Source organism: Haemaphysalis longicornis, unplaced genomic scaffold, assembly GCF_048455015.1.
Source record: "Haemaphysalis longicornis isolate Haplotype H1 unplaced genomic scaffold, Haemaphysalis longicornis Haplotype H1 scaffold_2, whole genome shotgun sequence".
Lineage (NCBI taxonomy): Eukaryota > Metazoa > Arthropoda > Arachnida > Ixodida > Ixodidae > Haemaphysalis > Haemaphysalis longicornis.
In genome coordinates, this window is record NW_027526295.1 from 51,771,780 (window position 1) to 51,787,545 (window position 15,766).

Genomic DNA, 15,766 nt, shown 5'->3' on the forward strand with positions numbered 1-15,766 from the left:
CTCGAACATAGCGCAAGCTTTTTTTCTCGGCATTCTTTCTTCAACTACCTTCATCCTTTGCACTTGCCTCTCACTATCATGTCTGGAAGGGCAGGTGCGAACCCCCTGCTCTACCCTCGAGTTGTTGCTGCCGAGAGCTCGCTGCTCTCGGCGTCAACTTTGGTGCTGGCTTTTCCCGATAATGTCGTTGGCTACGTTGCTAGTGATTACATGACCAGGCGGTCTGGTCCGGAGGCGAGAGCTGACACGCACACGGCGCAGCATTGGCTCCTCGGTGTTTTTTCGTGGTTGCTTCTGCTTTCTGAGCAGCTGCAATGAACTGGCGAAATCAGTACGCCGCTGAATTTAAGACACCGGCGATGCTGCCGTCCTGAGCAGGGAAATTCAAGCGCGGCGCAGCATCTCGGATTAAGAAAGTCCACATTCAACTCTGGAGGAAGTGTCATGATCGCATAATTCAAGCAGCACCGACTTGTAAAGCATTTCATAGACCCAAGAGTCGTAAACTCGAGAATGACCGTAAACTTGAGAATGACCTGGCAGAATTCGTCCGCCAGTATTGCCTGTAAACGCTGAGCTTGTGCAACTCAAAGACAGAGAGCTTGCACTTTATGCCGGGGGCCCTCGTAGCAACTTCTCATCAGTTTGCGTTATAGTAATTTTAATATACATTTTTCTCGTTTTTGGACAAACCAAAAGTGCTCCCCTCGCGTTATACACGAGGTCGTGTTATTTACGTGCAAATATGGTAGTTTTATCTTGCTTCATGGCCCCCTTAATGGACAAAGTTGTATTTTTTTGCGACACAGTATCCATGAGCACATTACTGTACGCAATGGGTATGGCTGTGTACCACTGTGCGAGACCAGCAGTTGGCTGGCAAAGGGAAATTCTTTTCACACGTTACCCATCACTTCAGTACGTGGGCAGCGCTGTGACACCCCACTTTGCTATTTGTGCAGCTTGCAGCCGCCTAAAAAAGCTATTACTATTGTGGCCCACCTACCTCTGAAAGTGTCACATCTGATGCCACCTTCGCTGCAGAAAAACCCTCTGCTTTCATGCAAAGATGACGGGGCTCTGTGCCCACAAAATGGCCCAGTTGGAGCTGCTTGAAAACAAATTCCCAAGGCCCTTCTTGACAAACTTCACAGGTGGACCGACGGAGTTTCACGCAAAACGAAAATTTGTAAACATGAAGCCAAAGATGAGAAAGATTCCGAAAGATTCAACGAACGGAAATTCTCAGAAATAAAATATGCCAGTTAAGCAGACGGATATACTACCGGCGCAGTTTATTTGCAAGCATTTGGGTTTGTATGGCTATGCGCCGGAACTGAACTGACCAGCACGTTTTAGGTGCCGCACCAATCGGTGCTGAATGGCACGATTTCTACGTTTCGTGCTAACAGTCATAGCTTGCACTTTGGGCAAAGCACAGCTGGTAATTGCTAGGTTTAAATTCCCCGCCCCTTCATGGCACAAGTGTACCCAACCACCGACTTCTCGGCATGCTGACTCCTGCAGGAGCTGGCTGCGTGAGCAGGTCGTTATCCACAAGGGTGATCGTTGCTTCAATGGGGAAACAAAGGGTGCGTTCCAATTTCCCCTTTAGACCATTCGTTGCCGTCTTTGCGGACAGCCCGCCATGTTAATCACCAGTTCAATTCGAGCGAAGCAGTCAACGAAAACTGCTTCGAGGAGACGGCATCAAAGTCAGCAACGATGCAGGCTACCTTTCTGTCTAAACTGACAAGTGCCGCCAGAGCCACCTTTTTGCGTAATAATGTTGGAACATAAGCACTTGTTCCTTTGTTTAAATATCTGGTATAATTTACTAGGGGTGAAGATGACTTTGTCTATTTTTTAAATTGTAGAACGTTTGTAATAATAACGGTAATATTATTTACAAAACTTGAGGCTTGCGGAGCTCAATATGTCTGCTACGAGGCTGCCGTCTGCGTTGGCGTTGCATTTGGGTCCGCGGCGCCGTTCCAATTTTATTCCTTCAGACGTTTAGGTAGACTGCTTCGTAGGCTGTCTACCAAGCTGTCCACGAATTGGAACACAGCCAAAGCTTGATAAGAGGCATTGTTGCCAACTATGCAAACAAAATGCAAAGATATGGTCAAGCAACGGGTGAAAAGCTGTGTTGCTGTTCGGTGTAAGGCTGGGGAAAAATATTGGTCATGTGGTATAGTTTCCGTATAATCGGCTATTTCGAATAATTGACTGAGCGCATTTCTATTTCTTCAAGTGTAAGAACTTGAAACAGTGTTGGCCATGTATTATGGATAACCGTATAACCAGTTATGTCAGGTATTTGAATGAGCACCCCTCCACTTAGCATTTGCTTCAATTCATGTATTCAAACATCAGATATTTCACACTAGCTCATCCAGTTCATACTTCTTGTGTTTCTCGAACTGTAAAATTAGAACTTTTACAGTTCAAAGTCACTGATTTGTGCAAATAGGATTACAAAATTAAAAATAATATTATACAGCTTTACTTTGCTTCATTCCCGTCATGGTAGCGACGTCGTGGTGGCTTTGTTGCACAACATCGCAGCTATGCAGAGAAGCCAAATATGGGGAAAAAAAAAAATTTTGCCTCTTACGTGGCGTGCGCCTGCGAAGCCCACTGAACTGACAGGAAAAGGAGCTGCGGAGTGTGTACAATTGCTCCCGAGGAGGCCAGAATAATGCTCTGCCGTCGGAGCGAGATGTCGCAATGTCGGAACCTCATCGTGCTCTTCATCTCGCCGTGAAGTAGACAGTTGCACATTGGCTGCGGGTTCATTGTCATAGAGTCAGTTGCAATGAGCACCCCAGCCACTGGCTGCCAGCTACGTTACAACGTGGTCACAAGAACCCTCTATTTCTAACGTACCGGCAGAAGTACTACACTACGAATTCCATCGACTGCACCAGTGCAGCCACGACATGCATAAAGCATGGATCAGCATACAGTTCCCACTGCCAGGTCGGCAGCTGTTGATATCACGCATGCTTGTATGAGCCCAACACCCTCACTGCCCAAGCCAAATGCACACCTACAGCGCAAATGCAAACAGCCAAGTGACGTAACCGCCACCCTTGAAAATAGTGAAGGAAAGCCGGGAAAGCTGCTTCCTCATTGAAAATGCGGTTTTATTTAACGCTCACGGGCAGAGCGATTGCAGACTGTTAACTTCTTGCTGTTATGCACACTTCGTTATCCCAATGAGCTTTATTCTGAATGCATAATTGTTGTTCCTGAGTTAATGAGCGGCATTTTATGATACACTTTCGTGAGGTCCTTTCTGTGCCACCTTTTTGTAGCCACTGTAGCGACGGCTGATGCAGCAGACAATCTCCCACTCCCTCCAGCCCTTTTGGAAAGGAGTGGAGGGCCAACTCTCCCATGCTGCAGGCAGCGGTGAAAGAGGCCCCAACTTTCGATGAAATGGCTGATGAAGTTATCATAAGCATGGATCGTCGGTCTGCGAACCAGACTGCTGGGGGCCTGTTAGTTTGAAGCCTTAGCGCATTCTTATTCAGAGTCTCATCCACTGTCTTTAGTGTTTTTGGAAAGCATTTAGTAGCAGCCTGAGTAAGCTTTGACCCCAAAATAGTCTGCCCACAAGATCAGACTGCACCCGTTGGTCTTATTGGGCTTTAAGCAAGCAAACCCTGGTCTTTGATATTGGCAGCCTCTGTGCACTGGCCAAAATCTCGTGCGATGCGACAAATTTTTCCAACACTAGTGCAGCAGTGTGGAATGTCAAAGCAACAGTGTTGGAATGTTGTTGTTATTTTATTATTTTGTTTCATTTTGTTTTTTCATCTAGTCCTTTCAAACAAAAGAATTATCACTGACAAATGGTTCGTTGTGGCGAGGACTTTGTTGCATTGACTTCTATGGCTAGCTGATGGGGAACAGGAAATATTTCGTTCAAGCGGAAATTTTGTTAAAGCTGAGTTCGTTGTAGCGGGGTTCGACTGTTCCAGTTTCAGTATCAGTTTATTGTTTCAGTAGAAATGGTACCGTGCATAAATAACTCTAGGAGGTCCCATAGTCATAGACTGGGGAAGGACCTCCTACCAACAAGTACGAACGAAAAGTACACCTAATGCGGGTAACAGCAGCAACAATCCTAAAAAATCACGAAGAACATGATTACACAATCAATCCAAATATTGTTACTAAAAATCAGAAGTATTATACAAAAAGGTAATTAAAGGGGGGTATTTATCTACATACCACATATACAAGTACATAATAACAATCGTTTGACCAAAATGATCCGACGAAGCTGCCTCTTAAAAGAATGAATTGAAGGAGATGATTTGATGGTTGGGGGTATTGAATTCCAGAATGAGGTCGCCAAAAAGTTCGCAGTTAGTTTGCCGTAGTTAGTCCTACATTTTGGTAAGAGATAATTGTTGTGGTGTGAGAATCAAGTGCCATCAAAATGCGGGTATCGATCTTTAGATATTAACGAAATGGGCAAGTTTCCTTGACAAAATTTATAAGTTAGGACGCAAAGAGAATATTTATTTAAATCACCAATTGACAAAATAATACATCTGCGGAGTAATGTTGACGCATCACATGAAAAATGGCTGTAAGTGATTATTCTTAAAGCTTGGTTTTGTGTGTGCTGTAAAGGTGCCAAGTGAGTTTGATATGTGTTCCCCCTGGAAGAAATGCAATATGAGATATGGCTGTGAAGGAATGCATAGTAAAGCGAGACTAATACGCGTTCATTGAAATAGGGACGGACTCTAATTACTATTCGCAGGCCATAGGCCGTTTTATGGGTTAATAAAGATATGTGACTGGTGATTTTCAAATGCCTGTCCAGTTCAACGCCGAGAAATGTGGCATGGTCCGTAGCATGAAGCAAATTTGGCCCAAGGCTTATGGAAGGCTTTCCCGGAACAGTTTTAAGCAAGGATGAAAAAATCACGAAGTGTGATTTAGTGCCATTAATATTTAGCACATTATCATTGCACCATTTAACGAATTCAGTGGCATCAGCATTGAGATGAGAAATTAGGGAATCCAAACTTGTGTTAGAAGAATAACTTGTCGTGTCATCAGCGTACAAAATACAACTAGACTGTAATAGCGATATCCCAAGCGGCACCCGCACCTGTCACTTCACCACATGTCGACCACACCGCGTTGAAAAAGCCGCCCTTCCACCCACTTCCACCTGCTACGACATAAAACCACGTGACTGCAGTGAGCACGTGTTTCCAGGCTCCGTGCCGCCCCATGTGCCACAATCAGGCTCCATTGCCCGCGGAGGGCCACCCGCCGTCGGGCGAACGCATGCGGAGGCATCATCTTTCTCCGAGCATCCACGGGTGGTCCCCACCGAGGGGCAGAGCCTAAAACCGGTCACGTGAGTAGCTCTCGCGGGCCAGAAGGACAGGGTTTCTCCATCGTGTGAATCCCGCTTAAGCGGCACGTATGACGTTTTAAGAGGGGAAATTTCACCTGCATTATCAGCTTTTTTTGCCGCATGAACAACTTTGTTTGCCCCTTCGTGTTGCGTTTCAGGTTATAAGTGGTCCCTGGAGTTACCCACACCGCACAGGTGGTCTCCGCAGCAGTGTCAGCGTGCCTGTGGCTTGCAAGGTGCGACTTCGCGTGCCGAAAACACTCCACGCGGTTCACGCTGATGCCCGCGTAAACGATTAAGCTCTGACAGAAACAGAAACAGTGTGTCAGCCATGTATGCGCACGACGTTTTCGTTTGTAGGAAGCGCTTCACGCAGTTAACACTTCATTTTAACTGCAAATTTTATTGTAGCGAAATTTCGATGTAACGTAGACAATTACGAATTTTACCGTTACATCAAGGTTTGACTGCATTAGATATTCGATTTGCGGAGGTACTATTGGACTTACATTCAAATATTCAAGTATTTGCACACCCCTACAGAGAAATCATGCTACCGGCATTTTTACGTCTGTGGATCCATGTTCCTGGGGTAATTCCAGTGGGAATGTGTGCGTGTGTACACACGTGTATTGTGCATGAGTGTGTGTTGCCACAAGCACACTAAAGCACTCGATGTTAAAAAGTAATAAAAGAAGCCACCCACCCTGGCGACTTGCTTGCGGCTCTCCTAGCAGACCACACCGTGCTCGGGGCTCACGCACACCACACGGTCCAAATCTGCAAGTGCACATTTTCATGCCTATAAGAAGCTGCACTACACTCCCTTCCTCGCAAAGCCAAGGCTGAGACAACTTTTTCGGCACACTGCTTTCTGTTATGTTTAGGCCTGCCTAAAGAGGACTCACCTGATCCCGTTCCTATGGGACTCACTAATTTGTGACCCACGGGCTTCAAAAGTTTTGTGTACTAATACGAAAAGTTCTAAGGATCCATGAAAATGTTCCTAGCAGCCTAGTTTGCTTATTCTACAAATAGAGCACATCTTTTCTGAAATAAAAAATAAACAAGAAATGCCTCTCAGTTGCTCTAGTTTTCATTAGATGGCACTCAGTGTCTACCATGCGAGAGTTCTATATCTTAACATCAGTACAGAAGTGATACACTTATAAAATAATTAAACTAGGCTGTTGTGCCCATTTATACGCATTTGTAAATTCTTTCATATTGGTGCACGATCGTTTTTCAGCCGATGGATCATGAAGCTGTACATCACATAGGAATGTTAACAGGTGGGTCCCCCTTAATTAAGGGGGCCATGAAGGCAAAATACACCTTTCTTCAATTTGAAAGAGCTAGCCTTTGGTAACTCACTCAGTGCAATTACAACCATGCAAGACGCTTTCTAAATAACTGAAAAAAGAAAAATATTGAAAAGCTTTGGAACTTTATGCGCAGCGATATAATATACGCAGGCGTGACGTAATATGGGCCCATGCTAAAAACGTAGTTATCATTCGGTGTGTACACTGCCTGCAAGCATCCAGGTTATACGGTCAGACGAACTGGAGACCCCACTGCAATCGCCCATTCACAAATCTTCCTGGTGGCTTTGCTGTGGGCGGCCCCCAGTCGCACAAACAGGATTCCGTGACATCGCAGGAAAATCACCCACAAGCTGCTAGGGAGTCGCCACTGCTTTGTGTGTATTCCTTAGCACGTAAATTACTTGTCTGAAGTTTGCAGTAAAAACTGGTACTGCTGTTATCGATGCGAGGCAGTCTTTTGAACAAGCCAAACTTGCATTTTTGTTTTCATGGCCCCTCTATATACATAGATGTGGCTCCATTGCAGAGGGCACCACTCACCAGCAGGGCTTCCCACCAGCAAGCCGACAGCCTTGGGCTCCCCATGCGGCCCCTGGCCGACAGAGAACTCGTCATTGTTGCGGTACCCTAACAACATGGGCTGCACAGAGCGGTCATCATCATTTGTGAGAGTGTAGACAACCAACCGTTACTGCTAGGAAAAAAAGCATGCCAGACACTTCTCAAAGCACATTTAGTTCAGGCCTCGCAATTTGAAGCCTTGACGCATGCGTACAGACGCGGCTCAAGGTGGTGACAGAAGCAAACCACGGGAGTTCCTTGCTATCAGTCGACACTACTGACTGTCCTCGGCATCTTGAAAGGAGATGTCTTGGGAAAATGGTCCAAAAAATATCACACTTTCCCGTCAGGTAAAGCTGTGTCTAGAAAGGCAGCACACAAGACTCAGCCACAAGCACCTAAGCTTCCAAGGCGAATAAAAATGTGACCAAAATGTCGGCATGCACGATGCGTGCCTGCAGTTTGAGGCGACTGCAAAGCACAGAGAGAAGAAATGGGCGCTGGCCTAGTTCCCAGCACCTTGGTCAGCCCTTCTTGTGGAATGAGGAAAGAGTGCAGCTACACGAGGGATGCTGGACACTTCATTAACAGACACTGCATCCAAGGCAATTGCAGAGGCAAATACACCAACCAAGGGCGCTTATTCAAAGCGGTCCCAACGTTTCGGAGCCAACTCGGCTCCTTCAACAGGGGTGACTGTGTACGACAAAAGCACCAGGTGTATAAGGTGTCTTCTTCTTTTTCTTTTTTTCTTACTGGTCCTTCATCAGGGGAAGGAACCTGATCTTTCATCAGGTTCTCTCCCCTCTCGTCGGCAAAACGTCCCCCCACGTCAAGAACGCCGGCCACTTCGTCGAACTTGTCTCCGAAGTGTGGACAAACCGTGGGGACAAACTCGTCGCTTTTGACGTCGTGTCGCTTTTCACAAGCAACCCTGCTTCCCTGGCCGTCGCAACCGCCACAAGTGCCCTCGAGAACGACGACAGCCTGCGCTCCAGGACCTGCCTCAGCATTGGCGAGATAACGCAACTTCTGCAGTTCTGCCTGCAAAGCATATATTTCTGCTACAAGCAGGAATATTTCAGGAAAGTAAGTGGAACTGCGATGGCGGCTGCTATTTCCGTGACCACAGCGAATTTTGTAATGGAAAAAATTGAAAGGACCGCTCTGGAAAATTTCCCCGAAAAGCCCAAGGTGTTTCTCCGGTACGTGGACGACTGCTTTTGTGTCATCAAAGAAACAACAGCGGACAACTTCCTGTCGCAGCTAAATTCGATTGAACCAGCCATCCAATTCACCATGGAAAAAGAAACGAACAGCACCTTACCATTCCTTGACGTTTCGATAAAAAGACAGCCAGACGGACTAAATTTCACAGTGTACAGGAAACCCACCCACACCGGCCGCTACCTGCAATTCGATTCCTGCCACCCAAATTCCCACAAATCATCTGTGGTCTCAGCTGTCTTACTTAGAGCCCAGAACTATATGCTCAACAGAAGGGGACCGGAAGAAGAAAAAGCCGTAATCGCTGACCTAAAGAAAAATGGATACACGAGCAACTTCATACGACGCGTCAAACGCCGTCTCCCTCAGCCGGGCTGCAACCAAGGAAATTCCTCTGTACTGACGTCGCCAGTCAACAACCCCTCTCCTGTCTCCGCCGCCTGCCCCCCCACCCTCTCCGCACGCCGACCCACTTATATTTCCCTCCCCTATGTTAAAGGAAAGAGTGAAACATTATCCCACATTCTTTGCAAGGAAGGCATTGTCATCTCGCACAAACCAGTGTCAACTCTTGGAGGGCTCATACCTCGACCTGAAGAGCAGCCACCAAAAGAAAAAGCCCAAAGGGTCGTCTACAAAATTGCTTGCGCACAATGCTCCGTTAGTTACGTTGGGAAGACCAGGAACTACCCGGAATGCCTCTTTTGTCTTCTGTGCTTTTGTCGTACACAGTCACCCCTGTTGAAAGAGCCAAGTTGGCTCCGAAACGTTGGGACCGCTTTGAATAAGCGCCCTTGGTTGGTGTATTTGCCTCTTCAAGTTTAACCCAACCAGACAGTGTTCTGTCGAAGATGTTCACATCCAAGGCAATTTTAAGGAGCTTCCAGGGATGCCTGCCTTTGCCCCTATCGCACACACTGGACTGACTCGAAATGACCGGTAGACTTTCCCGCGGAATAACAATGAAACACACTGAGGAATAACACCAATGAATCCCACTGAAACACGTGATCGATCGATCAATCAATCATTTTTGTTTGACAACTGCAATTCATACAGGTGATGCACTCGAATGCAGCAGAAACACACCTGCATACCAGGATTCTATTCATGCTCATGTTAGACTGCAGTGACTGTTTAAGCACGACGAAGAAAACACAGCGACATACACAAGACAAGCGAAACACTATCGACTGATTTATTCGCACAAAACACTAATGACCATAAGAAGGTGGAGGTGGGAGTGAGGAAACAACATCTAAATAAATTTTTGTTCCCACGTATCATTTGTTATGCCATGTTGTTTTCAACATGGTTTGTCTCTCCCTGGAACAATCCAATAGCGGGTGCACTGATGTAGTTATCAGCTTCACTGCAAACGTGCTAAGCTTTGGTAATCCCTCTCTTTATGTTCCCTGTACACTCTGCCAACATGTACCCATTGTCGAACCAAACGACCCACTTGCACTATCTGCAGTGCTCCACAAGCACTCCATGGGCTTGTGATTGCTTGCACGCATTGCAGTGATCTCTTAGTCTTCCATTTTACCACACGTGCTAGCCCTGATCTTAGCACTGCTGAACAGGTTTCCGTGCCAGAGCAGTGGTGAAGCTACTGGCCCAAGTGCACAAATCCGCACCCCTAAGTACTCTACTGACTTCAGGGAGCACCTCAAGCGCATACGCGCTCACAGTAAAGGAATTCTGGGGAGCTGACACCCTGTCTTCTAAACAACTGAGGCCAAAGGATTGGCTGTTCCCCCGAACACTTTCCAGCTGGAGTCACCCGGGGGATCGAGGGGAGCACTCACCGAGGGCAGCACCGGTCACAGGGGCAGGGCAGCGCCTGGGGGTCAAAGGGTGAAGGTCGCATTGGGCAGTGGGCTGGTGCAGCCGCTTGCCAGGGCCTCTGCAGGCACCTGTGCAGGTCCTCGTATTTGAACTGCACACACATTCATGGCTTCACATTCACGATGACTTCACGAGGACTTCACATTCTGGACATTCGTGAGAAGTCCTCGCCAACATCCCCATTCCCCGGCAATAACGAGCGGGAACTTGGTGGGCAATTTCGCTGCGTGCCGTCACAACAAAATGGCAGTAAATAAACCCTTCCTCACGGGCTGCTACGAAAGTGAAAACCAATGAGAACAGGCCTTCAGGAAAACACCACAGATCGAGTAATTACCAGACTCGGCCGACTCTGGCCGCTTTGTGACGGGCTCGGAAATGTCCCGGAAAAATAGAAGGGAATGGCAGAGAGAAATGCCAGCTCTGATTACTTCTTTCTCAGCAAACAAGGCATCGTGATCTTTCACAGTTGAAGCCAAAACTGTTAATCTGCCTTTAGTGACTCCTTAAGGTTTGCCGTACGCACGACACCCTTCAGTTGACTTTGTCCACACGGCAGCACAGCTGTGCAGGAAGGCTACCACTCATGAGCCTCACACAGACCACGCACGTGCTCAACTCTGGTATGCATTATTACCTAAGGTACACAACGTGGAATTTGTGACAAAAAATAAACTAAAGAAGAAAGTGTATTTTAATGTGTAGCACGAGTGAGGTACCATGAGTCAGTGCCTGTGCACTGTGCCTGCAATAAGATGCCAGCTGCCCCAATGCTCAGCAAGTGCCCTCCTTTTTTACAACATCCGCACAGTTTTTTATTCCGCCGCTTTGCAATCTTGTCACAAAGTTCTTTTCCTGAATCACAATTCCCACTTTGGTGAAACCAGAATGGCCAAATTCGACGCCCAGTACTGACATCTTTAAAAAGCCTTTTATTTTTCGATCCTGTCTTAGAATGCATCCACACGTGACCGCAATCAGGGCACTGCCAAAGTCATCCACATCTAAAAGGAAAAAATTGTCCCTGAGACCTCACAACCGCAACATATGACACCCAAGAAGGGCCACTCACCAAAAGCTGCTCATTGCAGGGGTACTTCCAGAGTGGTGTCACCACCACGGCCAACCTGCAACAACGTGGACGCAACAATGTCAGGGCACACAACACACTGATCGGCGCAACTTCCCAGGCCATCCGCACAATGGCTGGGCAGCATGACGGTGTCGCCCCAACCGAGTTGTCACTCATTGTTTAAGATGGACATTTGGATAAGATAGGCAAGCCAGTGTCTTATTGAAGGACTGTCAAGGCATACTCGGGGCTGCACAGGAATCCCCGCATGCCTCCCGTCACTGCACCACACAGCATGCACTAAAAGTGACACACTCAATTGTTTGCACGTCAGAGTTGTGCTGTGATAGTACGTACAATCCTGATCATTCGGAGGCATAAGCAGGAGTGCCCCAAGGGTCACCTTTCTGGTTTATATCAGTGATACCCCGTGCCGAACCCAATCACCATTTGGATGTGCCACATGACTGTGTCGCGTCTATAATCTTGAATGAGCGCTGCAATGCTATAAGTTATTATTCATGTGCAGTACCATGCATGGTGTGAGAGACTCAAAGCATCTAAAACCAAGTGCATCATATCTACTCGAAAGAAACACGTGCTGAGTTTTACACAAACTTCAGTAAAGATAAACTTGCAGAACACTACCATCCAGCTAAAGTACCGTGCTGCCAAACCTTCACCTAACCCAAATTTCACTTAGTTAGATGGAAAGCCCTCTAGAAATTATAGCAAAGTTCTTTTTGAGACAGCACTGATATCAGCCTTCTGTTTACAGCCATTTCTTATTGAAATAAATTGCTGGGCAATGTTGTCCATTCAAAAAACTTGCTTCTCTGTAAACTGTTCCCAAAAACTGTTTTCTTAGAAAATGCACTCATGTCAAGAAGTTTGCTGCAGGGTACGTGCATGTATTCTTGTTTGTTTGCTTATTAGTCAGAAGGTTCATTTTTACTCACCATGCACTTGACTCCTTTCTCAGGAACATGCCAACTGAACCTTTTTCAAATTGTGTTAAGTATGCTGCCCACGTTTATTCATGTAAGCACACCTGTAGGCACCCATGAAGGGCCCCAGTATGCACAAATAAAATAAAATAAAATTTATAACTGAATGCAAGCCTCACAGAAGCAAACTTGACTCCCTGAATTTCTACAGAAAAAAAGAAAAGAACTGGCCTTTTTCTGGGGCACGAACCCATGGCCAAAAGTGAGCTGCCAGGAGGGCTGGTCAGTGGCAGTGGAAGAGTTTAGCACATTATGCAGCAACTGTGTTTTTCCTGTTCTGTACTTTGCAAACTTCAAGCTGCAGCTTGATCCACCATGCAAGGTTACCAAGCCCGCTTCCAATCTCTACTCGTGAGCAGTGAAGGTTGTGGTTGCACCCTAGACCGAGACCATTGGTATGGTAACTTTCAATGATGCCGGCTTCAACCACTGTGCAGGATGACAGACGAGCAGCTCTTACAGTCCCATAAAACATTTCATAGGGCCAGAGTTCTCAACCATATTAGCACCAAGGAACCACTGACGCCACCCATAAGCTGCCAAGGAATCTGCAAGGGGCTGCAAAGTCGCTCAATAACAATATCACTCAATAAACTTGCTCACCCACGAGTACATTGAAAGGCTTGCATAAAAGAAGGAAAAGAATCCTTTGCTTGCAGCAGTGCACTACGGAGGGCTTTACTCAGTCATAGGAACGTTACCAGTAAAAAGTAACAGTGTTACAGTTACACTTACCGAAGCCAAAAAAATAACTCTGATACAGTCGCTGTTACAGAATTTTTAAAAGCAACATGGTACGGTTACAGTTACTATGAAAAAGTAACTTCATTACTTTTCTGTTACTGTATAAAAATAAATAAATATATCACAAACAAAATGGTAGAGTTTATTTGGTTAAATGTACGAAGGCACGCGCATAGTCAAAATTGCACTTGATAAAACCCTAGAAAAGGAAACCTAAGTTGGGTACACCCAAGCAGAGCACAAACAATCATTGTGTACGCCTCATTTTGTTGATGCACCCTTGGTGTCGGGGAATTTATTTGCAAAACTCATTGTAACTTAGGGTCCATTCGTTTCACCTGCACCACGAGTTGAGGAGGTCCAGCACTTCGCCACTCATCTCAGCGGTGCACTTTGCGGCCCCTGAACTGCACCAGTCGATTCACCAGTGGTGCCGACGGGTGCCGGACGAGTTCATGGCTTTGCCTGCACTCCCTGCAGAGGAGGTGCAGAAGCAAACGAGAAAAGTGCAGGTCTGGTTCCGCCGATTATGCACGATGGCCGAACCGGCCTTGCACTGCTGTGAACTGGTTCAGGAGGTGCAGGGTGAATCGGACGGACCGTTGGGGTGAGTTGTTGCTCAAAGTTGGCTTACCCGAGAGATTCCCTCTTCTCGGAGTTCTAATTTCTAGTTTCTTTTTGTTAGTTTTTTTTTTCTTGTCTCTGTCCGCTCAAGATGACAGAATAGTTTAAGACACCATCTCCAAGAACAACCTCCGACCTCATCCTCTAAGCGACCTCCTCTCCTAAACTGCGAGGGGAAGCCATGTTGTGGAAAGGTAAATGGTGTAGAGAAAGAAGTCTGGAACAGCAGAAAGCACAAACTGTATACAGGCCTTCACGATTGTTGCCATTAGATAGTTTTTTATAAGAAAGGAAGTAACTGTAACGGTATTTCCTGTTACAGTCACTCTGTAAAAAAGTAACAGTGTTACAGTTACAAGTGCCTCTAATTTAAAAGTGCCCAGTTACAGCTACATTCTACTAAAGAAGTAACTAGTTGCCGGTAACACGTTACTAGTAACTAGTTACTACCCAAGACTGGCTTTGCTTTGCTTTAGGCCACTGTCACATATGTTACTGCATCCAACGCAATGAGTTCTCCCTGTTAGAAGCACAGCACTCTCCTCTAACGTGATGAGAAACCTGCTCAAGAACAGTGCAACTGGAGAGCGGGGTGCATTGACAAAGGTGTCCAGGGATACAGGAGTGGCCTGAGGAGCCCCTGTTCCTAGAAACCCTTGAAAACAGCCCCTGTGGTAGGCCAAGTGGGAACAGAGAAGCGATCTGGCTCACTTTTCATGCGTTCATCATTTTTAAGTTATTAGAGATGGCCTGGAAGCATCACAGCAGCATGTCAAAACCCTCCGGTATGTGGCCGACACCCAGAGCAGTATTCTGCCTGTCACGAGCTTCTCCCGAAAACATTTTATGGTTTCGACTCTGCTGTTGACGGTACTTAACGTTTGTCCCCCAGAAATGAGGTTGCACTGAAATTTGATCACACCCCTGATAAAACCAATCTTTGGAGTGTTAAAGAGCGCACCTGGGCCTCGGCGATCAGGGATGGGGGGCGCCACACACTAGTCACAGTGTCTCACTTGTCGTATTTGCTGTCGTCATCGGCGCGGTACTTCTCGCGCAGCTTCAGACGGCGGGCCTCGGCCTCCTCTCGCTCGTCGTCGGCTGTTCGGGGCGGCTGGCCCTGCTTAGCCGGCGGTTCGCGGGGAGGCACCGACGCGGCAGGGACGGCGGCGTCCTCGGTCACAGGAACTACCCTGCAGCAACAAGGAAAAAGCCCCTCAGCGCGTGCGAGCGCATCGTAGCACTCGCGCTCACCTTCGAGGTGCTGCGCGTAGCAAGCGCGCGAGTCGTCCGCGCGTGCGTCCTTACGAACGAACAGTGCGCAGATTTGAACATGGCCAGCTCGTGCAAGGCGCTCATCTCACGAAGTGGTGTTCCACGGACGACAACAGCAACGCTGTACCAAGCACAGAACAGGGAGATTTTGTATCAAGCACAGCTGCAGAACATCCGAAAACCCGCGGAAAGAAAAACACAGGCAACACAGGCACTGCTGGTTGATGATGATAATTAAATAAACTGTGGTCGGCTATACCTCTGCCGCCTGTGCAATAGCACGTTTAAACCAAAAAAAAAAAAAGAGAGAAATGTGAAACTCTATGTTGCACAAGCGATAAAGTAGTAGTCTCTACAGTTTGCCACCTGGAGAGTTCGCGGCATAGAGACAATTGATCTGGCAACCATGGAAATTGTATCATGTCAGCGCCCACGATTCGTACCATGGAGCATAGAGTTTCATACAAATAACTAGAGGGGAAACTGGCGCTAGTGTCAACGCGAACATGGCAGCGGCGCTTACGCTTCAATGGGAATGATGGGTAGTTTTGGAACCGGATTGCGTGGGATCGAAACGGGCTTCTGGCTGCGCAAATTGTGTTTTTTGACAAAAAAACTCTTATGGCCCGGTTCTCCGTTTACAAATTACATAACGAACAAGAAAGTTAGTGACAAAAACCGG

At 46.9% G+C, this 15,766-nt stretch overlaps 1 protein-coding gene across 4 annotated transcripts in view; it reads right to left on the reverse strand.

The window, feature by feature from the left end:
• LOC144168882 (uncharacterized) overlaps positions 1-15,299 on the reverse strand; it is a 30,378-nt gene extending 15,079 nt beyond the window's left edge. For 3 of the 4 annotated variants that reach the window (XM_077697875.1, XM_077697877.1, XM_077697876.1), the window contains exons 1-6: positions 15,064-15,299; positions 14,826-15,002; positions 11,435-11,489; positions 10,323-10,453; positions 7,264-7,363; positions 6,102-6,175 (exon numbers count right to left, since the gene is read on the reverse strand). Coding sequence is in view for 2 of the 4 variants with exons in the window: in XM_077697877.1 (XP_077554003.1) it covers positions 7,335-7,363; positions 10,323-10,453; positions 11,435-11,448 (174 nt within the window). In the remaining 2 variants the exon portion in view is untranslated. The remainder of the gene's footprint in view (positions 1-6,101; positions 6,176-7,263; positions 7,364-10,322; positions 10,454-11,434; positions 11,490-14,825; positions 15,003-15,063) is intronic. The other variant, XR_013322277.1, reaches the window with a different exon arrangement.
• Positions 15,300-15,766: the final 467 nt, after the last annotated feature.